Here is a 26,243-nt window from a genome sequence, read left to right as displayed (position 1 = left end):
TGCTTTAGTCCAGGTCTGGGAGGAGATCCCTCAGGAGACTATCCGCCACCTCATCAGGAGCATGCCCAGGCGTTGTAGGGAGGTCATACAGGCACGTGGAGGCCACACGCACTACTGAGCCTCATTTTGACTTGTTAAGGACATTACATCAAAGTTGGATCAGCCTGTAGTGTGGTTTTCCACTTTAATTTTGAGTGTGACTCCAAATCCAGACCTCCATGGGTTGATAAATTTGATTTCCATTGATAATTTTTGTGTGATTTTGTTGTCAGCACATTCAACTATGTAAATAAAAAGTATTTAATAAGAATATCTCATTCATTCAGATCTAGGATGTGTTATTTTAGAGTTCCCTTTATTTTTTTAAGCAGTGTATTTTTTTCTATTACTCTTTGATTGGCTAAAACTCCTTATTGAATTGAGGCCAAATTAACCCCCTCTATCAAAGTGCTACTTAGTCCAAGTTGAATGACCTATTTATTGGCCATTATGTATTAAACTCTCGTTGGGATATCGTTTTATGGCTCAAGTCTATGAACCCAATAGCTTGTTTACCGAACTAGAGCGACAGTAAGGATGTCATCTGCATCGGTGGCTCTGTAGCCTCAACAATAGAGCCTAACGTTTCCCGGAGGAAAAGTTTTAATCATGGCCTTGGCTGCCACTAAAGGAAACTTTTGACATCAGGAGATGCATCTTAAGTGGCACATTATTCCCTAGATAGTACATAGGGTTTTGGTCAATGGTAGTGCACTACATTGGTAATATGGTGCCATTTGGGATATAGCCCTAATAATTGAGTACCGGCGGACCAGGAAATTAATTGAATAAATATACAAACATAATAAGGCTTGCAATAGCTACATTTCCTGAGGTAAATTGTTGGATGCCCTGCTGTACCACAGTTGGCTCTAGGTGTAATAAAAAGGGCGTCCATTTTGTTGTCCTCTGTGTTTCTATTTCATTAGCAAACTGACCTTTAAGTGATCAACACTAATTTGAATCCAATGGGTCATTGGGTATAATTACAAGGAGCAAGGATCACCGACGGAGCTATAACATTAACAAGCTAAATAAGCTATTGTTAACATAAACAAGATAATGTAGCTATAGCTAACAGCAATGCCAACATTAGTACTTGGGGATGGAAGTCAGAGTTTTACACTTGATTTCCTGACCTGCTTGTTCAGTTAAGTTCTAAAACATGCCGTAAACGTATATTGTGTGAGACTAAACATAGCAGGAGCATCACATGTGCTACTTCAGCCATTGATCAGAGTATAAAGAACTGTTTTGAATCAGAACTGTGAGAGAGGCCAATTCTCGGCAGAGATGAGTGATTCAGAATACAGCACTGTAGATTTAATATGGGAAAAAAGAAAGTCATGCCTTACGTGACGATTTTTACAACTGTTTTTCTTGCAACACAGAGCAAACCTACATACCGAGAAGGAAACCATCATTTTCTCGAATTTATTGGATTTGCATGTTTGTCTAGGCTTACCACTGCATTCCAACCATAAACCAGAGCTCTAGCATCTTTTATTGTCTCTTAGAAGGACCCCCCCTCACACACACACACACACACCTTGAGGTACTGCTGGAGCATGGACAGCTTGAGTCTCTTGGTGCTCTCCGAGTCGTCGGGGTCCAGCATGATCTTCTTGCGCACCACGTCCCTCGTGAACACCCCAACGCTGTTCTGGCTTTCAGCACACACAGGCTTCCCACTCTGGAAAAACTCCTGAGTCAGCTCGTACACCTAGGGAGGAGAGGGGGGAGAAGAGGGGTAGAGGGGATGGCAAGAGGGGAGACAAATGTGAGTTTGATGGTCATGGTGTAAGCACCAGTAATGAATGTGCTGAGGGACTGCATCCCAAATGGCACCCTATTCCCTTATAGGGCACTACTTTTGACCATGGCAAATAGGGCTCTGGTCAAAAGGGTTTGTTGCCAGGGTTTGTCTGGGTGCCAGTCTGTTTTCATTCTGGTTCTACACTGGACAACCAAGAGTTTCATAGACAGGCAGTATTTTGCTACTACCTTATCCAACAGCCAAGCAATCCAAAATAGCATAGAGTGTTCCTGCTACTGTGGCTATAACGGAGTCTGAACATTCAGAATCTACTGGGGTGCTTCTAAAACTTTAAAAGGGGCAATCTGTAAGGTGATCTCTTTGTGATCACGTTGTTTGAATGCCAAATTTGCCCTTTAAAAGGGTGCCGCCAGGAGAGAATTTATAACATCATTTAACACCTTGGCATGGCTACATGGGAGGGTGGACCATAGTACATTATTCAACAACAGATCGTTTTTTAATTTATCAACACTTTCATCCGAGGTCCGTGACCTCTACAGTACAGGATATATAGCAACATGCATGACAGAACTTCTTCATCCAAAGCACACACACCTCTTTTAGAAGGAACCGCCCACTCATTGCACAATAGGGGGAGCATCATTGTGTAGGAGGTCACACAGTGAAGGGGGTAGCACTATATCCATTGGTATTTACATGAAATTGACTAGGAAATTATGTTTGTTTTTTTTATGAATACCTTCTGGTACTTAGTTCCAACAATTCAACACAATTGGCAATGACCTGGTACCAATTGGTGCCTGTTTTAAAAACAAACAAGTCATTTATAGATTATTAACGTGCACCATTTCACATGTAATTTCTCAGTAAATACCTGGGATGATGCCAAATGGCAGCCTATTCCATATTTAGTGCACTACTTTTGACCCATAGGGCTCTGTTCAGAAGTAGTGCAGTATAGGCAATATGGTGCCATTTGGGATGCAGCCCTAGCCATTTCTGTGCCGTAAAATAAAGTGCAACCGTGAAGGTGTCTTATTTAAATAAGTTAAACAGTGAGCTGAAATAAAGAGGCAGGAGGGAACTGGAGCTGAGCCGTCAGTCAGTCACGAGACTGGTGATCGCCCGGGGGCCATTCCTAGGGAGTGCCGGGTTACAACAGGTAGACACCACTGGCACTGGGAAATAAGATCTATGGTAGGCTACCGCAAAGTAGCCGAAAGGCGTCCGCCTATTCAATAGCCTGTGGGTATTCTGCCCATGTATGAGGGTGATGGGGGTAGGTTACCACAGAATATCTTTGGTTGATACAGCACCAAAACCTATGTGGCATGAGTGATACCATGTCTTGAAGCCAAAGGCATCCATCCACCTATTCCGTTGCCTGTGCGGGTGATGTGATTCTGCCAAGTTATGAGTGTGTTGTAACCACATATTATTATTCTGTGCAATAATAATCATTAAAAAAAATAGTACTGTCACGGACACCCCCCCCCCCGTTATTGCTGCTCATTCCGTTCACCAGCTCAGGAGGTCTACGTCGCGGCCTTCTAGGCGTCACCGAACTGGATCATTACCACCAAACCCGGACTGTCTTGTCTCATTACGCACACCTGGTTCCCATTCCCCCTGATTAGTATGTGTATATATGTGCCCTGTTCCCCATTGTCCTTGTCAATCATTGTCCTAGGTCCGTTGGTCTTGTGAGCACCTATGCTCGTTTTCTTTTAATGATTATTTAGAGGTTTACACCTCGCTCTTTTGTTTTGGGTAGAGAATTCAAAAACCCTATTACTTAATCATGCACATGTCTCCCCTCCTTATGCAACGTGATAAGGATAAATACATGTGTCATGTTGGGGTGTGAACGTTTAAACGTTAAAAGTTTAAATAACATTGGGATACTTAACTTTAACTATGAAACAGAAAGCACGTGTTGGACCGTGGTAACAGCTTATTTTTATAACAACAAAAACAAACATTTAGCAGACACTCGTGTCCAGAGCAATTAGGGTTAAGTGTCATGCTCGAGGGCACAGACAGATTTTAAACATCAGGGATTCGAACCAGCAACCTCTCAGTTACTGGCCCAACCTATTAACCGCTAGGCTCCCTGCCACCCTTTACACTTAGATAGTGGCTATCTAGAACCTAAAAGGATTTTTCACCTGTCCCCATATGATAACCCTTTGAAGAACCCTTTTTGGTTCCAGGTAGAACCCTTTTGGGTTCCATGTAGAACCGTTTCCACAGAGGAAAAGGGTTGCCCGTAGAACCAAAAAGGGTGCTCTTATGGGGACAGCTGAAGAACTCTTTTGGAACCTTTTTTTCTAAGAGTGTAGCCTAAACATCCTTATAAGTGCCAAGTGTCCTTGATAAATAGTGAAAATCAGCACAAAAGCAATAAATGGCATTATAATGAGTAAGCGCCGATATGACAATAGTCAAAAATAGTCAATTATTGTCAGGGCTTGCTTACATGGTGTGTGTCTTAACGCAATCGTAATCTTAACGCAATCAGTTGGAGCATGTCCATGTCACATAAACAACAAAGCTGGTGAGCGCGTTAATGATGTTGTTTTTTGCTTGAGGGCTTGCTCTCTCAGTGATTACATTTTGTGCTGATAATAGTCCCGTAGCATTATCACCGACTTGTTCTATCCAAACCGTGCTGTCCCTTCCTCTCTCCGGTCTCACCGTTTAATTTGGTGGTGGCTCGGACACCTGCTCAGTGCGCGCCGTTCAAGCTTTTTTGTGCTTAGGCAACTCAGATGGTGGAAAGAAATGAATCATGACATCACTGATGATTATTCTTCTGATTCTGAGCCTCAGCCTGAACATACTGTACACCGCCGAGGCCTAAGCACAAAAAAAATAGAACGGTGAGCACTGAGCAGGTGTCCGAGCAACCACCAAATGAAACTGTGTGGATATATAGAAACAAAGTGGCGCCAACAGAGAGGGGCGCCTCGCTTCTAGTCCTTAGGATACTTCGCAGTATATTGCTTTTTTATGTATTATTTCTTACATTGTTTGCCCAGAAAATATTAAGAGTTATTGAACAATTACATATCAGAGCAGCGTCAACTTACCAGCACTTCGACCAGGAATATGACTTTCCCGAAGTGGATCCTTTGTCCGAACTACCCAAGGCATTTGACCTAATTCCAGAGGCTGACCCAAAACAATGCCGCCAGAGAAGAGGTAGACGGAGTGGTCTTCTGGTCAAACTTCGAAGACGCGCAGACCATCCACCGCTTCAGAGTATATTACTCACTAATGTCCAGTCTCTAGATAACAAGGTAGATGAAATTAGGGCAAGGGTTGCTATCCAGAGAGACATCAGGTATTGTACCATACTCTCTCGTGATATGCTGTCGGAGTCGATACAGCCACCAGGATTCTTTGTACGTCGCGCCAACAGGAATAAACATATCTCAGGGAAGAAGGGCGGGGTTGTATGTTTCATGATTAACGACACATGGTGTATTTTTTTAATTTAACTAGGCAAGTCAGTTAAGAACAAATTCTTATTGACAAAGAAGGCCTACCCTGGCCAAACGCGGACGATGCTGGGCCAATTGTGCCCCGCCCTATGGGACTCCCAATCACAGCCGGATGTGACTCAGCCTGGAATCAAACCAGAGACTGTAGCGATGCCTCTTGCACTGAGATGCATTGCCTTAGACCGCTGCACCACTCGGGAGCCCCCTAAACATACAGGAATTCAAGTCCTTTTGTTCACCTGACCTAGAATTCATCAATCAAATGCCGACCATATTATCTCCCAAGAGAATACTCCTCGGTTATTGTGACAGCCGTGTATATCCCCCCTCAAGCCGATACTACGACGGCCCTCAAGGAACTTCTCTGGACTTTATGCAAACTGGAAACCATATATCCCGAAGCTGCATTTATTGTAGCTGGGGATTGTAACAAAGCAAATTTGTGAACAAGGCTACTAAATTATATCAGCATATTGACTGTAGTACGAGCGTGCTGGCAAAACTATGGATCACTGCTACTCTAACTTCAGCAATGCATACAAGGCCCTCCCCATACCCTCCTTTTAGCAAATCTGACCACGACTCCATTTTGCTCCTCCCTTCCTATAGACAGAAACTCAAACAGGATGTACCCGTGTTAAGAACTATTCAACACTGGTCTGACCAATCGGAATCCACGCTTCAAGATTGTTTCGATCACGCGGACTTGGACATGTTCCGGGTAGCCTTACAGAATAATATTGACCTATACGCTGATTCAGTGAGTGAGTTTATAAGGAAGTGCATAGGAGATGTTGTACCGACTGTGACTATTAAAACCTACCTTAACCAGAAACCATGGATAGTGTGCGCAAAACTGAAAGCACGAACCACCGCATTTAACCATGGAAAAGTGACTGGGATTATGGCCAAATACAAATAGTGTAGTTATTCCCTCCGCAAGGCAATCAAACAAGTGAAATATCAGTATAGAGACAAAGTAGAGTCGCAATTCAACGGCTCAGACACGAGACGTATGTGGCAGGGTCTACGTCGGTGACGTCACGGACACCGACGTCTTGCTTCCAGACAAACTAAACACCTTCTTTGCCCGCTTTGAGGATAATACAGTGCCACCGACGCAGCCCGTGGGCTCTCCTTCTCCTTGGCCAACGTGAGTAAGACATTTAAACGTGTTAACCCTCGCAATGCTGCCGGCCCAGACGGCATCCCTAGCCACGTCCTCAGAGCATGCACAGACCAGCTGGCTGCTGTGTTTACAGACATATTCAATCTCTCCCAATCCCAGTCTGCTGTCCACACATGCTTCCAGATGGCCACCATTGCTTTCTTGGGTACAGGAACAAAGGTAACTGAACTAAATGACTACCGTCCCGTAGCACTCACTTCCGTCATCATGAAGTGCTTTGACAGGCTAGTCAAGGATCATATCACCTCCACCTTATCTGTCACCCTTGAACCAATTTGTTTACCGCCCCAAAAGGTCCACAGACAATGCAATTGCCATCAAAAGGCCCTATCCCATCTGGACAAGAGGAATACCTATGTAAGAATGCTGTTCATTGACTATAGCTCATCATTCAACACCATAGTACCTTTCAAGCTCATCATTAAGCTTGAGGCCCTGGATCTCAACCCCACCCTGTGCAATTGGGTCCTGGACTTTCTGATGGGCCGTCAACCTCAGGAGGCTAAAGAAATGTTGTCACCTAAAACATTCACAAATTGAAAGCATCCTGCCGCCTGGTACGGCAACTGCACAGCCCACAACCGCTAGACTCTCCAGAGGGTGGTGCGGTCTACACAATGCATCGCCGGGGGCAAACTAACAGGACACCTACAGCACCCAATGTCACAGGAAGGACAAAATGATAATCAAGGACAACAACCACCCGAGCCAATGCCTGTTCACCCCGCTATCATCCAGAAAACGAGATCAGTACAGGTGCATCAAAACTGGGACCGAAAGAATGAAAAACAGCTTCTATCTCAAGGCCATCAGACTGTTAAACATCCATCACTAACACAGAGAGGCCGCTGCCTACAGACAGACTTGAAATCATTGGCTACTTTAATAAATAGATCACTAGTCACTTTAATAAATGCCACTTTAATTTAATAATGATTACATATCTTGCATTACTCATCATGTATTTTATACCATATATTGCATCTTGCCTATGACGCTCTGTCATTGCTCATCCATATATGTATTCCTTTACTTACAGTAAAGATTACAGTAATTTTTTGTGTGATTAGGTAATATTAGGTAGTTTGTGTGTATTTGTGTGTATTACGTAGTTGTGGAATTGTTAGATTACATGTTAGATATTGCTGCACTGTCGGAACTAGAAGCACAAGCATTTCGCTATACTCGCAATAACATCGGCTAACCATGTGTATGTGACCAATACAATTTGATTTGATTTAGACTTATATAGGAAAAGGCAAGGACAGAGGGGGGCATGACTTTAAAAATGTCAGAGTAATATATATATTTTAGTTTTATTCAAGAGCAGTTCAAATGACTGCTTTAAAGATGTCCCAGAGTGAAGTTCACATTCTTTCCCCATGGAATCAGGCTCCTGGCTCCTGTTCATTAGGCACCAAAACAGACTGAAACGGGGAGGAACGACCCAAAAAGTGCATTTTTAAATTCCTTTGCAAAACTTGAAAACCTTTTTCTGTTGCATGCCCTAATGACCCCGACCCAGGATGCAGCACACCTTTGTTGACAATATAAAACAGCCTCCGGTTGAAATGGGATCCTCAAGAAACACATTTTCAAAGACTAAATAAAACGTACAGCTATTACTTGTCCGTTGCCTCACAATCACGAAACACTAGACCTAAACCACCAGGATGTCCATGTACCTCACATCGTCATGCGAAACAAGTCAGCCTTGTTATGCTAATCCTACAGCTTAGTTAATTATGCTGATTTCCATGTGGATTAGCGCAGTTGTAATGATACATGGTGGGGATAACCGTTTCCTGCTACTGTAAGGATGCACGTTGGGGGGGGGGGGGTTAGCCTAATTTTTTAATTTTGCCTTTATTTAACCAGGCAAGTCAGTTAAGAACAAATTCTTATTTTCAATAACGGCCTAGGAACAGTGGGTTAACTGCCTGTTCAGGGGCAGAACGACAGATTTGTACCTTGTCGGCTCGGGGGTTTGAACTTGCAACCTTCCGGTTACTAGTCCAACGCTCTAACCACTAGGCTACCCTGCCGCATAGCGATGCTCTGCTGTGTCGATGCTGCTGCAGCACAGAGGTATGCAGACTGACACGCAAGCGATCAGGAGAAAAGCATGGATCACACTGTATGTTACAGCTCCCTAATTATTACCAACAGTGGTTTTAATATGAAGATATGTAGAAACGGCTTCCAGTAGGACTCCTCAATCGCGCTTGTAGGCGATGCCTTGGAGACGTTGGCTAGCTAAGCTCGTCTCACGCCGAACTGTGCATGCGCAGGCCGTCTAAATCAAAAGGCACTCCTTAGACACAAAGTCATTTTGAACACTTTCACCATGTTGTAGTCATAACGAGTTCAGTTACTTATCGGCTCGAATCGAAGACGTGCTTTTAGATTTCAAGAAAATCAACAGCTGAAAAGGAAGAATTTTCCCACTTCTCTCATTAACTTCTCAAATGAACTTCTCGGAAGTCTCGCAATGTTGTGCCTCTGGGTTTGGAAACTCTGCGTTATTACCGTGTATTATTCCTGTTCGTACAGTGTGTTCTTAAAGGAACGGGTGCTGCTGTGGAGAATGCTGTGTGAAGGTGAATAGAGAAAGTGCTTCTGTGTTCAAGTGCCTTGAAATGGTTCCAGTTCCGTAAGCGTTCCCGAACATCCGACGTCACCACAAGCTTGATACATCGCTTTCTGGCCCACCCAATGTGAATCCTTTAAGAACTGACTGGCATGTGTTCTTTATTGGCAACTTCGCTGCTTGCAACACTTATGGAACGGAACTATTGCAAGATTTACTCAGGAACACAGACAAAGGGAAGTGTGTCGAAAGAGTCCCCCTTTGCTCTGCACCGTGTCTAATTGCACAGATCTGAATGGTAGTGGGGGGGAAGCCAATGGTGTGTGACTAACACAACGCTCTGAGGTAGCTGAACAGGGAATGACACGCTTCACTGGACCACGGTGAGTTTCCCTGCATACCTGTATAATACACACGCACCTGTATTGAACACACACACGCACCTGTATAATACACACACAAACACATACACCTGTATTATACACACGCACCCTGTATTGAACACACACGCACCTGTATTATACACACACACACACACACACACACTGTATTATAGACACACACCTGTATTATACACACACACACACCTGTATTATACACACACACACACACACCTGTATTATACACACACACACACGTATTATACACACACACACACACACACCTGTATTATACACACTGACCTGTATTATACACACTGACCTGTATTATATACACACGCACCTGTATTATACACACACACGCACCTGTATTATACACACACGCACACACGCACCTGTATTATACACGCACCTGTATTATACACACACACGCACCTGTATTATACACACCCACGCACCTGTATTATACACGCACGCGTATTATACACACACACGCACCTTTATTATGCACGCACACGCACCAGTATTATACACGCACACGCACCTGTATTATACACACACTTGCACCTGTATTATACACACACACGCACCTTTATTATACACGCACACGCACCAGTATTATACACGCACACGCACCTGTATTATACACACACACGCACCTGTATTATACACACACACGCACCTGTATTATACACACACACGCACCTGTTTTATACACACACTCGCACCTGTATTATACACACACACGCACCTGTATTATACACACACACGCACCTGTATTATACACGCACCTGTATTATACACAAACACGCACCTGTATTATACACACTCGCACCTGTATTATACACACTCACACCTGTATTATACACACACAAGCACCTTTATTATACACACACACGCACCTGTATTATACACGCACCTGTATTATACACGCACCTGTATTATACACAAACACGCACCTGTATTATACACGCACACGCACCTGTATTATACACACACACGCACCTTTATTATACACACACACGCACCTGTATTATACACGCACCTGTATTATACACGCACCTGTATTATACACGCACCTGTATTATACACGCACACGCACCTGTATTATACACGCACAAGCACCTGTATTATACACGCACCTGTATTATACACACACACGCACCTGTATTATACACGCACCTGTATTATACACGCACATGCACCTGTATTATACACACACACGCACCTGTATTATACACGCACATGCACCTGTATTATACACACACACACACCTGTATTATACACGCACCTGTATTATACACACACCTGTATTATACACACACACGCACCTGTATTATACACACACCTGTATTATACACACACACGCACCTGTATTATACACGCACCTGTATTATACACACACACGCACCAGTATTATACACGCACCTGTATTATACACACACACGCACCTGTATTATACACACACATGCACCTGTATTATACACACACCTGTATTATACACGCACACGCACCTGTATTATACACACACACACACCTGTATTATACACACACACACACCTGTATTATACACACACACACACCTGTATTATACACACACACACACCTGTATTATACACGCACCTGTATTATACACGCACACGCACCTGTATTATACACACACACGCACCTGTATTATACACGCACCTGTATTATACACACACACGCACCGGTATTATACACGCACCTGTATTATACACACACACGCACCTGTATTATACACACACACGCACCGGTATTATACACGCACCTGTATTATACACACACCTGTATTATACACACACACACCTGTATTATACACACACACACCTGTATTATACACGCACCTGTATTATACACACACACGCACCTGTATTATACACGCACCTGTATTATACACACACACGCACCGGTATTATACACGCACCTGTAATATACACACACACGCACCTGTATTATACACACACACGCACCTTTATTATACACGCACATGCACCAGTATTATACACGCACACGCACCTGTATTATACACACACACGCACCTGTATTATACACGCACCTGTATTATACACACACACGCACCTGTATTATACACACACACGCACCTGTTTTATACACACACTCGCACCTGTATTATACACACACACGCACCTGTATTATACACACACACGCACCTGTATTATACACGCACCTGTATTATACACAAACACGCACCTGTATTATACACACTCGCACCTGTATTATACACACTCACACCTGTATTATACACACACAAGCACCTTTATTATACACACACGCACCTGTATTATACACGCACCTGTATTATACACGCACCTGTATTATACACAAACACGCACCTGTATTATACACGCACACGCACCTGTATTATACACGCACACGCACCTGTATTATACACACACACGCACCTGTATTATACACGCACACGCACCTTTATTATACACACACACGCACCTGTATTATACACGCACCTGTATTATACACGCACCTGTATTATACACGCACCTGTATTATACACGCACACGCACCTGTATTATACACGCACACGCACCTGTATTATACACGCACCTGTATTATACACACACACGCACCTGTATTATACACGCACCTGTATTATACACGCACATGCACCTGTATTATACACACACACACACCTGTATTATACACGCACCTGTATTATACACACACCTGTATTATACACACACACGCACCTGTATTATACACACACCTGTATTATACACACACACGCACCTGTATTATACACGCACCTGTATTATACACACACACGCACCAGTATTATACACGCACCTGTATTATACACACACACGCACCTGTATTATACACACACATGCACCTGTATTATACACACACCTGTATTATACACGCACACGCACCTGTATTATACACACACACACACCTGTATTATACACGCACCTGTATTATACACGCACACGCACCTGTATTATACACACACACGCACCTGTATTATACACGCACCTGTATTATACACACACACGCACCGGTATTATACACGCACCTGTATTATACACACACACGCACCTGTATTATACACACACACGCACCGGTATTATACACGCACCTGTATTATACACACACACACCTGTATTATACACACACACACCTGTATTATACACGCACCTGTATTATACACACACACGCACCTGTATTATACACGCACCTGTATTATACACACACACGCACCGGTATTATACACGCACCTGTAATATACACACACACACGCACCTGTATTATACACACACACGCACCGGTATTATACACGCACCTGTATTATACACACACACGCACCTGTATTATACACGCACCTGTATTATACACACACACGCACCGGTATTATACACGCACCTGTATTATACACACACACGCACCTGTATTATACACGCACACGCACCTGTATTATACACGTACCTGTATTATACACGCACCTGTAATATACACACACACGCACCTGTATTATACACACACACGCACCGGTATTATACACGCACCTGTATTATACACACACACGCACCTGTATTATACACGCACCTGTATTATACACACACACGCACCGGTATTATACACGCACCTGTATTATACACACACACGCACCGGTATTATACACGCACACGCACCTTTATTATACACGCACACGCACCTGTATTATACACGTACCTGTATTATACACGCACACGCACCTGTATTATACACGCACCTGTATTATACACAAACACGCACCTGTATTATACACGCACCTGTATTATACACACACACGCACCGGTATTATACACACACCTGTATTATACACACACCTGTATTATACAAGCACACGCACCTGTATTATACACGCACCTGTATTATACACGCACACGCACCTGTATTATACACGCACACGCACCTGTATTATACACGCACCTGTATTATACACGCACACGCACCTGTATTATACACACACCTGTATTATACACGCACACGCACCTGTATTATACACGCACACGTACCTGTATTATACACGCACACGCACCTGTATTATACACACACCTGTATTATACACGCACACGCACCTGTATTATACACGCACACGCACCTGTATTATACACGCACACGCACCTGTATTATACACGCACCTGTATTATACACGCACACGCACCTGTATTACACACGCACCTGTATTATACACGCACTTGTATTATACACGCACACGCACCTGTATTATACATGCACACGCACCTGTATTATACACACACACGCACCTGTATTATACACACACACGCACCTGTATTATACACACACACCTGTATTATACACGCACCTGTATTATACACGCACCTGTATTATACACACACACGCACCTGTATTATACACACACACGCACCTGTATTATACACACACGCGCCTGTATTATACACGCACCGGTATTATACACGCACACGCACCTGTATTATACACACACCTGTATTATACACGCACCTGTATTATACACGCACACGCACCTGTATTATACACACACACGCACCTGTATTATACACACACGCGCCTGTATTATACACACACGCGCCTGTATTATACACGCACACGCGCCTGTATTATACACGCACCTGTATTATACACGCACACGCACCTGTATTATACACGCACACGCACCTGTATTATACACGCACACGCACCTGTATTATACACACACCTGTATTATACACGCACACGCACCTGTATTATACACGCACACGCACCTGTATCCTGTATTATACACACACACGCACCTGTATTATACACACACACGCACCTGTATTATACACACACACCTGAGCATATGTGCCACTGTGTACGTACAGTATCTACATTCAGTCATGGGTGGCTCCCTTCATGTGCACACATCAGTGGTAATCTGGACACACACACACACACACACACACACACACACCTCTCTACCCTCACCTCATTGTAGAGGTCACTGAACTCCTCGACCAGGTCCTTGGGGATCCTGGTACCGCTGTTGGTCTGGTAGTGGGCCACGCCGTTCTTGGTGTACAGGCTGATACGGCCCACGCTGTGCTCGCCGTCCGTGGTGTGCTCCAACAGCCCGTTGTCCTCCGCCAGGTGGTACACCGGGTTCCCGTTAGCGCCATGGATCCAGGTGGCGCCGAGCTCCAAAGTCGTTTGTCCTGGAATAGAGAGAGGAGAATAAGATGAAGAAGAATGTGGTCCTCTCTTTAGCTCAGTTGGTAGAGCATGGCGTTTGCAATGCTAGGATAGTGGGTTGGATTCCTGGGACCATACATACAAAATGTAAGCTTTGGATAAACGCATCTGCTAAATGGCCTAAAAATATATAATAGACTTAGTCTCTGTCCCAATATGAAACAATGTTTTGGCATAGCAAGTAGTGGGGACATTGGGACAGGCCTAGGTTCTGGTCAAAAGTAGTGCAATATATTGGGAATAATGTGCCATATCAGATGCACCTTTGGGGTTACACTTACAAACTTTGTTTACCTCCGCCCAAGAACTTGATTGTTTGTGTCAATTCATTTGGGAATAAGTTGAATGGAATGGAACATGAATTCAATTAAATAAACAGAGAAATGAGAACAGGAAGTTGTTTTAATGGAATGGAAGTGAAAAGAAAGGGCAATTAGAGGGAGTCAAGTCAAAGAATGTGACTGCAGCCTACAGGACATTTTGAGGATGCCACAACCACCTATTCGAGAGATACTTGTGATCGAAACGACTTCGTAGAGAATGAGGAACAGGGATAAATATAGATATGTTTAAATATTGAATTAAAGCCATGTGTGGCAATGGGAGTAATCTTCTAACTTGTTCAGCTCAAAGGGGATTTCGCAGAACTAACCACACATCCATCCGAGAGATAGAGACAAATTCCCCAATCACATTTCACATTTTTGAATTGTGAAAGCTTAATTGGACTTTGCAAAGCACACATTCTGATCCAGTGTTATTTTGGGAAGGCTTTTAGCATTAGCACTGATAGCGTAGCCCCATAGAGAATAGATGGGGGGGGGACTGTTTGACAGCTAGATGCGGGTGCGGGGGAAACAACCTGATGATTACACACAGACATGTCGAATGTCTCAGTGAGTGAGGTTTGGAGCTTTCAGCTTACAGAAAACGTAAACTATTTAACAAACAAAAAAAAAGACCCATTGAGTCGTAACCCATGAAATTCCAAGGTTGGGTTGAGCATAATTTCCTCTGCATGTTGTTTCCTCACTCACTCTTTGTACTGTAAGGTTCACAGCATCATGTCTTACCGTGCTGAATGCTTTGAACTCTCCCTCCGACGCGGTCTGACGCCTCTAGGACTGTGACATCCGTGAAGCCGCTCTCCAGGAGGCTCTTGGTAGCTGCGAGGCCGGCCAAGCCCGCGCCGATCACTACTATTCGAGGCTGTCGACGAGTGCGGAGGTCTCTACTAAGGGGGTCATCAGTGCTGTCTGAAGATATTTCGCAACTTTGCATGCCGTCCAAGCTCCTCTTCTAGGGGGTCTGAGGGGGAAGCAGAAACAGAGAAACCGTTAGTTAAAAACAAGGAGAGCCTTGGGGGGGGGGTGTAAAGCGCTGACTGTGGAACCCATACCGCTGCCAGCACGGGTTCGAATGGGACTCCTTGCCCTCTCATTCTTCCTCACTGTCCTGTCCAATAAAAATGAACGGAATGGGACCGCACACAAAAAAACAAAAAAAACAAAGCAAGTCAGTTTCCCTCGGGCAAGATGAGGACAGAAAGTATCTTTTCACACAGGGTAAGATAGCATCCTTGGGTATCGGTGGGTACTCGATGGAGTGTTTTCAGTTCAAAGTAAAGGCCTCCTCCGTACACAGTACTTGACCACAAACCCTCTTTCAGATCAAATACCCATTATGACATCATTCCATTCTGGAAACAGAATTCCATCACGCCTTCCCAAGTACGCATACTTTGAGTGGGAAAGGGGAACGGGTTCATCACGTTATTACAACAGGTTTTGATATTTCGTGGCCTAGTGTGGTGTAAGCTGTCTAAGCCACTGTGTCTGGAAAACATACCTACCCTAGACCTGGTTAAAAACACCTCACTGTTACATGGCTAACAAGTAGCTGCGCTGTGTAGTTGGGGCTTATTATATTTAAGCAATAAGGCCCGAGGAGGTGTAGTACATGGCCAATATACCATGGCTAAGGGCTGTTCTTATGCACGACGCAATGTGCCTGTATATTACCCATATACCACAAACCCCCGAGGTGCCTTATTGCTATTGTAAACAAGTTACCAATGCAATTAGAGCAGTAAAAATAAATGTTTCGCCATGCCCGTGGTATACGGTCTTGAACCACTCAGTGTATAATAACGTACAGACAACTGTGTCTGAGGCAACAAACGCAAAAGGGAGCATATTTAAAGCGCATCTCGCTGATCCCATTATACTAATCTAATATTGTCTCGAAACAAAAACGCTAAGCAACACCAAATGAACGAGGCCCATTCGGGTCCTTAATGGACTGTTTTGGGGGCGACAGGGCATTGCAGGGTCGAAACGTTGAGGTGAAATGAAACACGTTTTTCCCTCACAGACTTCCTTCCACCTCTCTCATAGAAGTGGTGGTGTGTGTGTGTGTGTGTGTGTGTGTGTGTGTATACACAAGTGAGCTGAACTGTACCCCCAGCACCTTTGCCAAATGGAAAATAGGCACATTTGACACAAAGCAGGCAGAGGAAGAAAGGACACAGGAGAAGAAGAGAGAGAAAGAAATAGAGGGGGGAATAGGAAAAGCAATGAGAGTCAAAGAGAAAAAAGTATGTCTGTGTGAGAAAGATGAAGAGGAGATGGAGGGACCAGGGAAGAAAATGCATTTATGAAACAGACTAAACAGAGTAGTAATGTGTTCCACCCCCCCCATCTTTCAATTGTTGCATCCCTGAGAGCCCCCATCTTTCAATTGTTGCATCCCTGAGAGCCCCCCATCTTTCAATTGTTGCATCCCTGAGAGCCCCCCTCCCCCAGAGGTGAGACCATATGCTACCTTCAGTTCCTACATGTGACGCACTGCACTCCACTCCCCTCTCCCCCAAAAAACCTCCCCGCTCTGTCACCGTGGCAACGCTGCTACACATGGAAATGCTGTGGCACCATACTGAGAAATGTCTCGCAATACACACAAGAAAAAGGCCGTTTCTCCAGGAATCGGGGTCAAACGGTCAAACCGGTTCAGTGAATCCGTTACCCCTTCTATTTAGAACTGTAGCTCCGTCTGAAGCACGCTGCTCATCTGAGCTTCCCGAAGGTTTGCTGTTTCCTGTTTCAACGGAGCCAAAACGACAAACCAATTTGAGTACACTTACTGTCACCCAGACCAAAATGTGGATTATAAACTGGGCGGTTTCAGCCTTGAATGCTGATTGGCTGAAAGCTGTGGTATATCAGACCGTATTCAATGGGTATGACAACTTTTTTTTTATTGCTTTAATTAGGTTGGTAACCAGTTTATCATAGCAATAAGGGTGTTGCCAATATACCACGGCTAAGGGCTATAACTAGTCACTCCGCGTTGCCATAGTATAATGGCCATATACCACACCCATTCGGGCCTTATTGCTCAATCATATCACATGCAGTGTAGAGACTCTGGGAACTACCCGTCTCTTTACACAATGTGTCATGGGCAAGGCGTCTCTTCGAAACCGGTTTCAAACTAGCTGTGTGTAATAAGGCTCGAATAGAGTACACAGCGGGTGTGTTTACACAGGCATTTTTTCACTAATTTGTCTTTTGACTAATCAGATCAGCTCTGAAAAAGATCTGATGTAAAAAGATCTGATGTGATTGGTCAAAAGACCAATTAGTGGAAAAATATCAGAATTGGGCTGCCTATGTAAACGCAGCCTAAATATCTCACGAAAGTTAGACACCAACATTACAAGGCGCCAACTGCCGTGTGGATCATATTCAAAATGCTGTACAGACTATGGGAACTAATATAGTTCACAGTGTGTCGCAGAAAGGTTAGATACATTTCAAGCACAAGCAGCAGTGATTGCAACACTAGAAGTTCAAAACCTTCTTCCCAGCTGTGTTCACCTTTAACCTCACAGCTGTCTGCATCCCAAGACTGAGAGTGTTAACTTAGTAGTGGGAAATGATCATCATAGCGGGCTGAGAAGGAAGAAAAACATGTCTGGACAAGTGCTAGCTGGCTAGACCATTCAATGAGTCTGTGTGCGTCCCAAATGGCACCATATTACCTATATAGTGCACTATGTAGGGAATAGGGTTCCATTTGGGATGTGACCTCTTTCTGCATCTGTTTCGTAGCACTTTACAAAGGTCAAAAGTAGTGTAATATATAGGGTGTCATTTGGGATGTTCTCTCTGTCTGCATCGATTTCTTCACATTGTATATGTTTACATACCCTACATTACTCATCTCATATGTATATACTGTACTCAATACCATCTACCGCATCTTGCCTATGCCGTTCTGTACCATCACTCATTCATAGATCTTTATGTAAATATTCTTCATCCCTTTACACTTGTGTGTATAAGGTAGCTGTTGTGAAATTGGTAGGTTAGATTACTCGTTGGTTATTACTGCATTGTCGGAACTAGAAGCACAAGCATTTCGCTACACTCGCATTAACATCTGCTAACCATGTGTATGTGACAAATAAAATGAGATTTGATTCATTTGACTGTGATGCCTTACCTGGAATATTCACACGATCCTGAAAAGTGCTGATCATAACTCGATCAACAAACTTGTGGTATTTGTCACAGATGACAAACATTTAATACAAAAAAAAGCATAATGCCGTGAAACTACTTATTATGTCAGAATGGATTCTCATTTGGCATAGCAATGGCGGTTTCTACGTATATAGGCCATGTTTAGGAACAGAGGATTAGTCTTGTAGCCTTGAGGCATGGAACGAATAGCCCCAACCGAGCAGCAGGGGGGAGGACCTTATCAGCAAGAATTGAGTGGCTACACACACATACTGTAACGTCCCTCTGTTTGAGCAGGCTAAACTAGCTAGCTGTATTAGCTAGCTAAGTAAATGAATCCCTCCCTAATTCATTTTGGAATAAATGCATTTGTTCAAAACTGTGCTACTATTGTCTTTCTCTCTCTTTGAGTCAACAACTCACCAAATTGTATGCACTCTAGTACTACCTGGCTGTAGCTTATGCTTTCAGTACTAGATTTGTTCTCTGATCCTTTGATTGGGTGGATAACATATCAGTTCATGCTGCAAGAGCTCTGATAGGTTGGAGGATGTCTTCCGGAAGTTGTCATAATTACCATGTAAGTCTATTGGAGGGGGTGAGAACCATTTTTTTTTTTAAATAAATTTTACCTTTATTTAACCAGGCAAGTTAAGTTAAGAACACATTCTTATTTTCAATGACAGCCTGGGAACAGTGGGTTGATCAGGGGCAGAACGACAGATTTGTACCTTGTCAGCTCGGGGGTTTGAACTCGCAACCTTCCGGTTACTAGTCCAACGCTCTAACCACTAGGCTACCCTGTCGCCCCGGCTACCCTGCCGCACCATGAGCCTCCTAGGTATTTGTATTGAAGTCAATGTACCCAGAGGAGGCCCGAAGCTAGCGGTCCTCCGGCTACAACATGGTGCTACCCTACAGAGTTCTGTTGAGGCTACTGTTGACCTTCATTGCAAAACACTGTTTCAATAAATTATTTGGTGACGTGTATATATTTAGTTCAGTTTTATCTAAAAAAGTATACCTTTTTAAATGTTTCACTGTTTTTATGAAATTCTCTGAGGACGGTCCTCCCCTTCCTCCTCTGAGGAGCCTCCACTGGTAAACACAAACACACACAGAAATATTACTCCCGATAATGACAACATTCATCCATTTCTTTGGGCTAATAGGCATCCCCGGGTCACCTCACAACTGAAACGATGGTGGAGTTAAGAGTCAGCTGACTAAGTGCCTGCGGGCTGAGGAAAAATACAAAAGTAAGTTGTTTTAACCTCTTAAGTCGACCCTCTACTTTTTTGAACATTCTGTTAAAAATCGCGCAACATTTCAGCGCCCTGCTACTCATGCCAGGAATATAGTATATGCATTTGCTTAGTCTGTGTGGATAGAAAACACTCAGACGTTTAAAAAACTGGTTAAATCACTGCTGTGGCTTTACCAGAACGGCATTTACATCGAAAAGCACAGGAAAAACTGATCACTGAAAATGGGAAAATATATCCATGCGCTACTTGAACCCATTGATAAACGTGAACCACAATTAATTGACTGAGGTTGCAGTACCTACAGCTTCCACACGGTGTCTAGAGTCTTGTCATTTCCCTTCAAGTTTTTTCTTGGTCAAACACATACAGGACACCGTATCTCCTCCGGTCTAGGACCGGATATTTTCGTTGAGTTTCTAGCCGGACATTTTTCCAGACGGACAGCTAATGATCTTTACATCGCCTCCTGATGAATTTTATCGCTTATTAACGTTTACTAATACCTAAAGTTGCATTACAAACGTATTTCGAAGTGTTTTGTGAAAGTTTATTGTCGACTTTTTGAATTTTAAAAAATTACGTTACGTTTTGAAACAATGTTTTTTTTCGTTTATCACACAGTCTACATATAACGATATCTAGGCTTTATATGGACCGATTTAATCGAAATAAAGACCCAAATAGTGTTTATGGGACATCTAGGAGTGCCAACAAAGAAGATGGTGAAAGGTAATGAATGTTTTCTATTTTATTGTGCGGTTTGTGTAACGCCGAAATGCTAATTATTTTGTTTACGTCCCCTGTGGGTCTTTTGGGGTGTTGCATGCTATCAGATAATAGCTTCTCATGCTTTCGCCGAAAAGCATTTTAAAAATCTGACTTGTTGCCTGGATTCACAACGAGTGTAGCTTTAATTCGATACCCTGCATGTGTATGTTAATGAACTTTTGAGTTTTAACTAATACTATTAGCATTTAGCGTAGCGCATTTGCATTTCCAGAGCTCTAGTTGGGACGCAAGCGTCCCGAGTAGAAGCAACAGGTTAATGTAATTGAAATGAGAGGTAACGGGGGATGAAATGGACCTCTTGCTAAGTTCAGGCAGACACATGTAAGATAAGACACGAGCACACCGCGGGCCTCCGTGAGGATACAGCGGGGTGTGAGGTCACTGAGACATTATTGTAGGTCACTGAGACATTTCCTGTTGACCCGGGAGGAGGACCCACAGTGGAGCTCACCCAAGGCCGATAAGGTAAAGGCGTCCGCACGCTTCCCAGCCAAAACAGTCCAGAAGAGTTTGTGCATATACTATGATGACATTGTGACAGTTTTTTTTCATTCGTTTTTGACATCGGTGAAGGTTTTTTTGACTTCCAGCCGAAGTTTGGAGCTGAAGTCTACGCCCTGTTCGTCGGTGATTGGTCAACAGTAGGGATTCTTCAATAAAGTCTTTGTTGTCATTCAACGAGAGACGACTCATTTTCATGCACATCTTTTCATTGATAACTACGGCATCAAACGTCTTAGCTAGATTAAAAATTGGGCCACTAAGATCTCCTCTTGGTACTAGGGGGCAGTATTTTCATTTTTTGAGATTTTTTTTTATTTTTACACAGGATATTTTGTCAGGAAAAGATGCTAGAATATGCATATAATTGACAGCTTTGGATAGAAAACACTCTAACGTTTCCAAAACTGTAAAGATATTGTCTGTGAGTATAACAGAACTGATGTCGCAGGCGAAAGCCTGAGAAAAATCCAATCCGGAAGTGCCCCAGGTTTTGAAAGCGCTGCGTTCCAATGACTCCCTATTCAGCTGTGAATGTACCAACAGTAGCGATGATTACACTCCCGCATGCGGGTTTGGGAGTCACAAAAGGTTCATTCGGACTATTCTGAGGAAGTCTACACTGGCTAAGACGTCTCAAAATTAACAAACACTACTATTTCCGCTTTTTTTTCTCATTTTATTTTTAGGGCCAAAACCAAAATGTGGAGAGCTTTTTTTGTTATTAGTGCTAAGGCTGAGTTAGGACTGCCTCTCATCAAGTGAGAGGGAATACGAGATGAAAAAGATTAAGCAAACACGTTTCCCCATGTGTTCCTTCCCCCGTCCCCACAACACAAGGTGACACGCCTAGTAGTTCTGCCCCAGTTAACCACCAACAACTACTCCCCCGAGTGCCGTGGACATTGATTAAGGCGACCACCCCCCCCCCCCCCCCCCCACACACACACACATTTCGATTGAATGCAGGTATCCCCCTTTCCCAGAGGCTAGAAGGGCCTGTGACTATGTAATAAATGAGACACAGAGGGTCCCAAATAGCGCACAACTTGGGGCCCCGGTCAGAAATAGTGCACTGTATTGGGAATAGGGTGCCATTTGGGACAAACTGTTAGCGGGCCCTGGATTCCTTCAGTGATTCTGATTACAAAAATCAGAAAGGTAACAGAAAAGCCCGCTCGTGACATATGCCTCTCCAAAGCTTTATTCCTGCATCCACATTTACTTGGGAAGCAATTGGTGATGCGTATGCAAGCACTACCATAAATCACCGTGTAAAAATGGCATAACACGCAAACTCAGCCTTACTTTCGGAATCACAGGAGAGCAAAAATATATTGAACGTCCCAGAACAGTGTATTGACAGTGTTGCTATACAGTGAAGCTGCCTACTGTAGTCCTATTACAGTAATACTATGATACTACTATACTTTATTACAAAACAGCTGTAAGATTGTTTAAGATCACAGAACGGGGTTGCTATTTCACAGGTCACATACACGCATGTACACACCCACACACACACACCTCTCTCTGTCTCTCTCCTTGGACCTAGACATAGAGCCGCTGTGATTCTATTATCCCTGGCCGGTGAATGCACTCGCCACATGTCACCACTCCTCTCTCACCCGTCATGCCGCAGCATGCAGATTAATGGGGGGCTGGACCCGGGGTGGGGAACTCTACAGGGTGTGACCTAGAAACGAGCAACCTAGCCTACATTTGACTGACGTGGCTCGAGTTTGCTCTTTCCAGGGGCGGGCCAGGGCATAAAAGGGACTGTAAGGTTAAAAAAAATTTGGTCTGCCTGTCATTTGTTGAGTTGTAAGGTCACCACAACACCCTTTTCCTTCCCAAATACCAGCCTTCCTAAAAATAAAAAACACACACACCATTCCTCCATCCATCTCATCCTCATCTGCACTTCAGTCCACTCCACAGCTGCTTTCATGCCATACCCGACAACCCTGGAACATCTCTGGTCTGGATCAAACCCCTAGTGTGCCCTATGGTGCTTGCTAGTGTGGCAACATGACATCCCACTTCCTCAAAACCTCCGATATCAAAAAGGACAAGAGCCCTCTAGCCTTAGGGGCCCAGGCCCCGTGCCAGACAGGCCCCAGACATTCCACATCTCTCTCCCAGCTCCGGTGTTCCAGAGCTGGGATGTTAGGGCTAGGGGACGGCCTCTGGCTGGCAGTGCTAGAACTGATGCTTGGGTGTCATCCATTCTGGAGCCGTATAAACAGGAGTGTGGTGCTCCTAGGACTAGAGTGGCAATGCCAAAGGTAAGCAGCAGTTAAACGGGTACCGCCCCGTCAGGGGAACAGGTTGAAATGCGCTCCTTCACGGCAGTATTCATTAGTGTACACCGTACCAAAACGCTTTCCAACCGAAAACTCAAATGAGTGTTTCTGTATTGGACAAATTCAGAGTATTCCCTCTCTATTTCAGTCTGTTTTCTTACATTTGGTGCCGAGTGAAGACCCAGGTTGCAATAAACTCATTCACAAGCAAAAAGGGCAGGGACAGGAAGGGAGATTATCAAGTCAGGTGGTGCACAATGGACAGTAGTGCCTTTTGAAAAGGTTGAAAACTGAACGGTGAATGTGTGGATATGTGGATATCACCTGACAGCATGGAGTTCAGACAGATCATATTATTTACCTCACGTAATGATAATACTTCACTTGATTTCTAGAACAAGGCTATCACACCTTCAGGCAATGTGCATATGCTGGTAATTATTAATGCATAAACTAGTGCAATTTCACAAGAACCGATGTGGGGTTTTTTTCCCATCTATTTTCTTATTCATTGGGTTACAGATAAGGGGCTGGGATTTAATCAAGTTACAATAGCATTGTAAAACAAGTCAATTGAATGAAATGATATTGCATCCCATTAACATTCTATTCAATTCATAAATAAATGAAGAGGGATAAATAATACAGGCAAGATAGAGACGGAAAGAGAGAGAAAATGTCACTGAAATAATCTCAAGTTTATTTTGCTGACCACAGAGAAAGTAGCCTTGAGTTCCTGACAGGCTATGCACGGCTATGTGTATCTCATCCTCTGCCACGTAATAGTCAATGTGGCAACACAGACCACAGTTGGAAACAAAGAAGAACGACTAGTTCTTTTCCTGTGAGATATCCTGATTCCCTGTAACCATTCAACCGGGGAGACATATCGAGTCAAAACGGAATAGAAAATACAATAGAATACACATTTTTACACAGAATGAAACTTAGGCTATAGCCATAATGCTTTGAAGATCTAACCGCATAATTTCACAAAGCGATGTGAATAATGAAATTGCGATCATTTGCGTTAGATTTTATTGGCCTAATACAGCGGCACATAATTCAACATTTGGCATAAATAGACTTTGCCTACAACAAGTACACACCATAGCCTACTGACAGCTGCAGCTCAGCTGTTTACTTCTTTGCTGTCCACAATGTTGATGAATATTATAACCTGCGACAAATGGCGTTTCGCATGTTTTACCTTCTACGAAACAAGCTTGATTTCAGGAGGCGCTCATTACCTGACTCCGTTAGTCTTCAGTTTTAAACGTGAGAATTCTCCTCTTTTCCTTTGTGTTTTCCTCGTAGCCGGCTCCGCTTTGTATGTATATGTGCCTAGAAACCAGAAGCAGCCAGTTCCCTGTTGCCGCTGCCTCCCTGCTTAAAGGAGCAGTGCAAAAAACGTGATTTCATTTATTATTATTATTTATGTATTTACATTTTATGGTATTTCCGCGCAATGAGATCGCAATAACATTCTGAAATTTGGGAAATTATGATGAGGCACTGTTAGTTTTAGAGCTTTTGGAGAGGAAAAAAAAAAGGCTAAAAGTTCAACCTGTTCAGGTGGGATGGAGTTTTGGTCCTTGTTATTTGGGAGCCTTAGGACTTCCCTTCCACGACTGAAGCTGATATTTACAATGGTTACGGTAAGGGTTAAGGTTAGGGTTGGGTAAGGGTTATGGTTATGGTTAAGGTATTGGTTAAGGTATGGGTTAAGGTTAAGGTTAGGGTCCGGATGTCCCAAGAATCTCGGATAGCACTGATCATGGAGTTTTTGGCCTAGACGATGACATCACAACCGGAATATTCTGACCAATCACATATTTTATTTGTATAATATGTATCCTCTTACTTTGAAGTAGTATGTGGCTATGCTCTAGACTAGTCCAGACAATCCTATCCGCCAATCAGGGCTGTGTATGTAAATATATTTGCAACTGCATCAACACACCCACACAATCAGACTAAGCATTTCAATGGCAATTGAAATATATTTGGAGTTATTTTCATTATAATAAACACACACAGTGATTTATTAGACATAACAGTGATGATTTAAAAAATAAAATAAAAAAGACTGCATTGGGTCTTAATTAATATGAGC

General features: G+C 43.5%; 1 protein-coding gene across 1 annotated transcript in view; it reads right to left on the bottom strand.

The window, feature by feature from the left end:
* LOC115145831 (spermine oxidase-like) overlaps positions 1-25,485 on the bottom strand; it is a 33,283-nt gene extending 7,798 nt beyond the window's left edge. Inside the window, exons 1-4 of the mRNA XM_029687383.2 lie at positions 25,378-25,485; positions 15,811-16,045; positions 14,474-14,700; positions 1,589-1,762 (exon numbers count right to left, since the gene is read on the bottom strand). Of these exons, the coding sequence (XP_029543243.1) occupies positions 1,589-1,762; positions 14,474-14,700; positions 15,811-16,018 (609 nt within the window). The 5' untranslated portion in view covers positions 16,019-16,045; positions 25,378-25,485. The remainder of the gene's footprint in view (positions 1-1,588; positions 1,763-14,473; positions 14,701-15,810; positions 16,046-25,377) is intronic.
* Positions 25,486-26,243: the final 758 nt, after the last annotated feature.

The sequence above is a fragment of the Oncorhynchus nerka genome, linkage group LG18 (assembly GCF_034236695.1).
Source record: "Oncorhynchus nerka isolate Pitt River linkage group LG18, Oner_Uvic_2.0, whole genome shotgun sequence".
NCBI lineage: Eukaryota > Metazoa > Chordata > Actinopteri > Salmoniformes > Salmonidae > Oncorhynchus > Oncorhynchus nerka.
The sequence above is the reverse complement of the archived record's forward strand: the minus strand, read 5'-3'. Positions and strand labels throughout refer to the sequence as shown.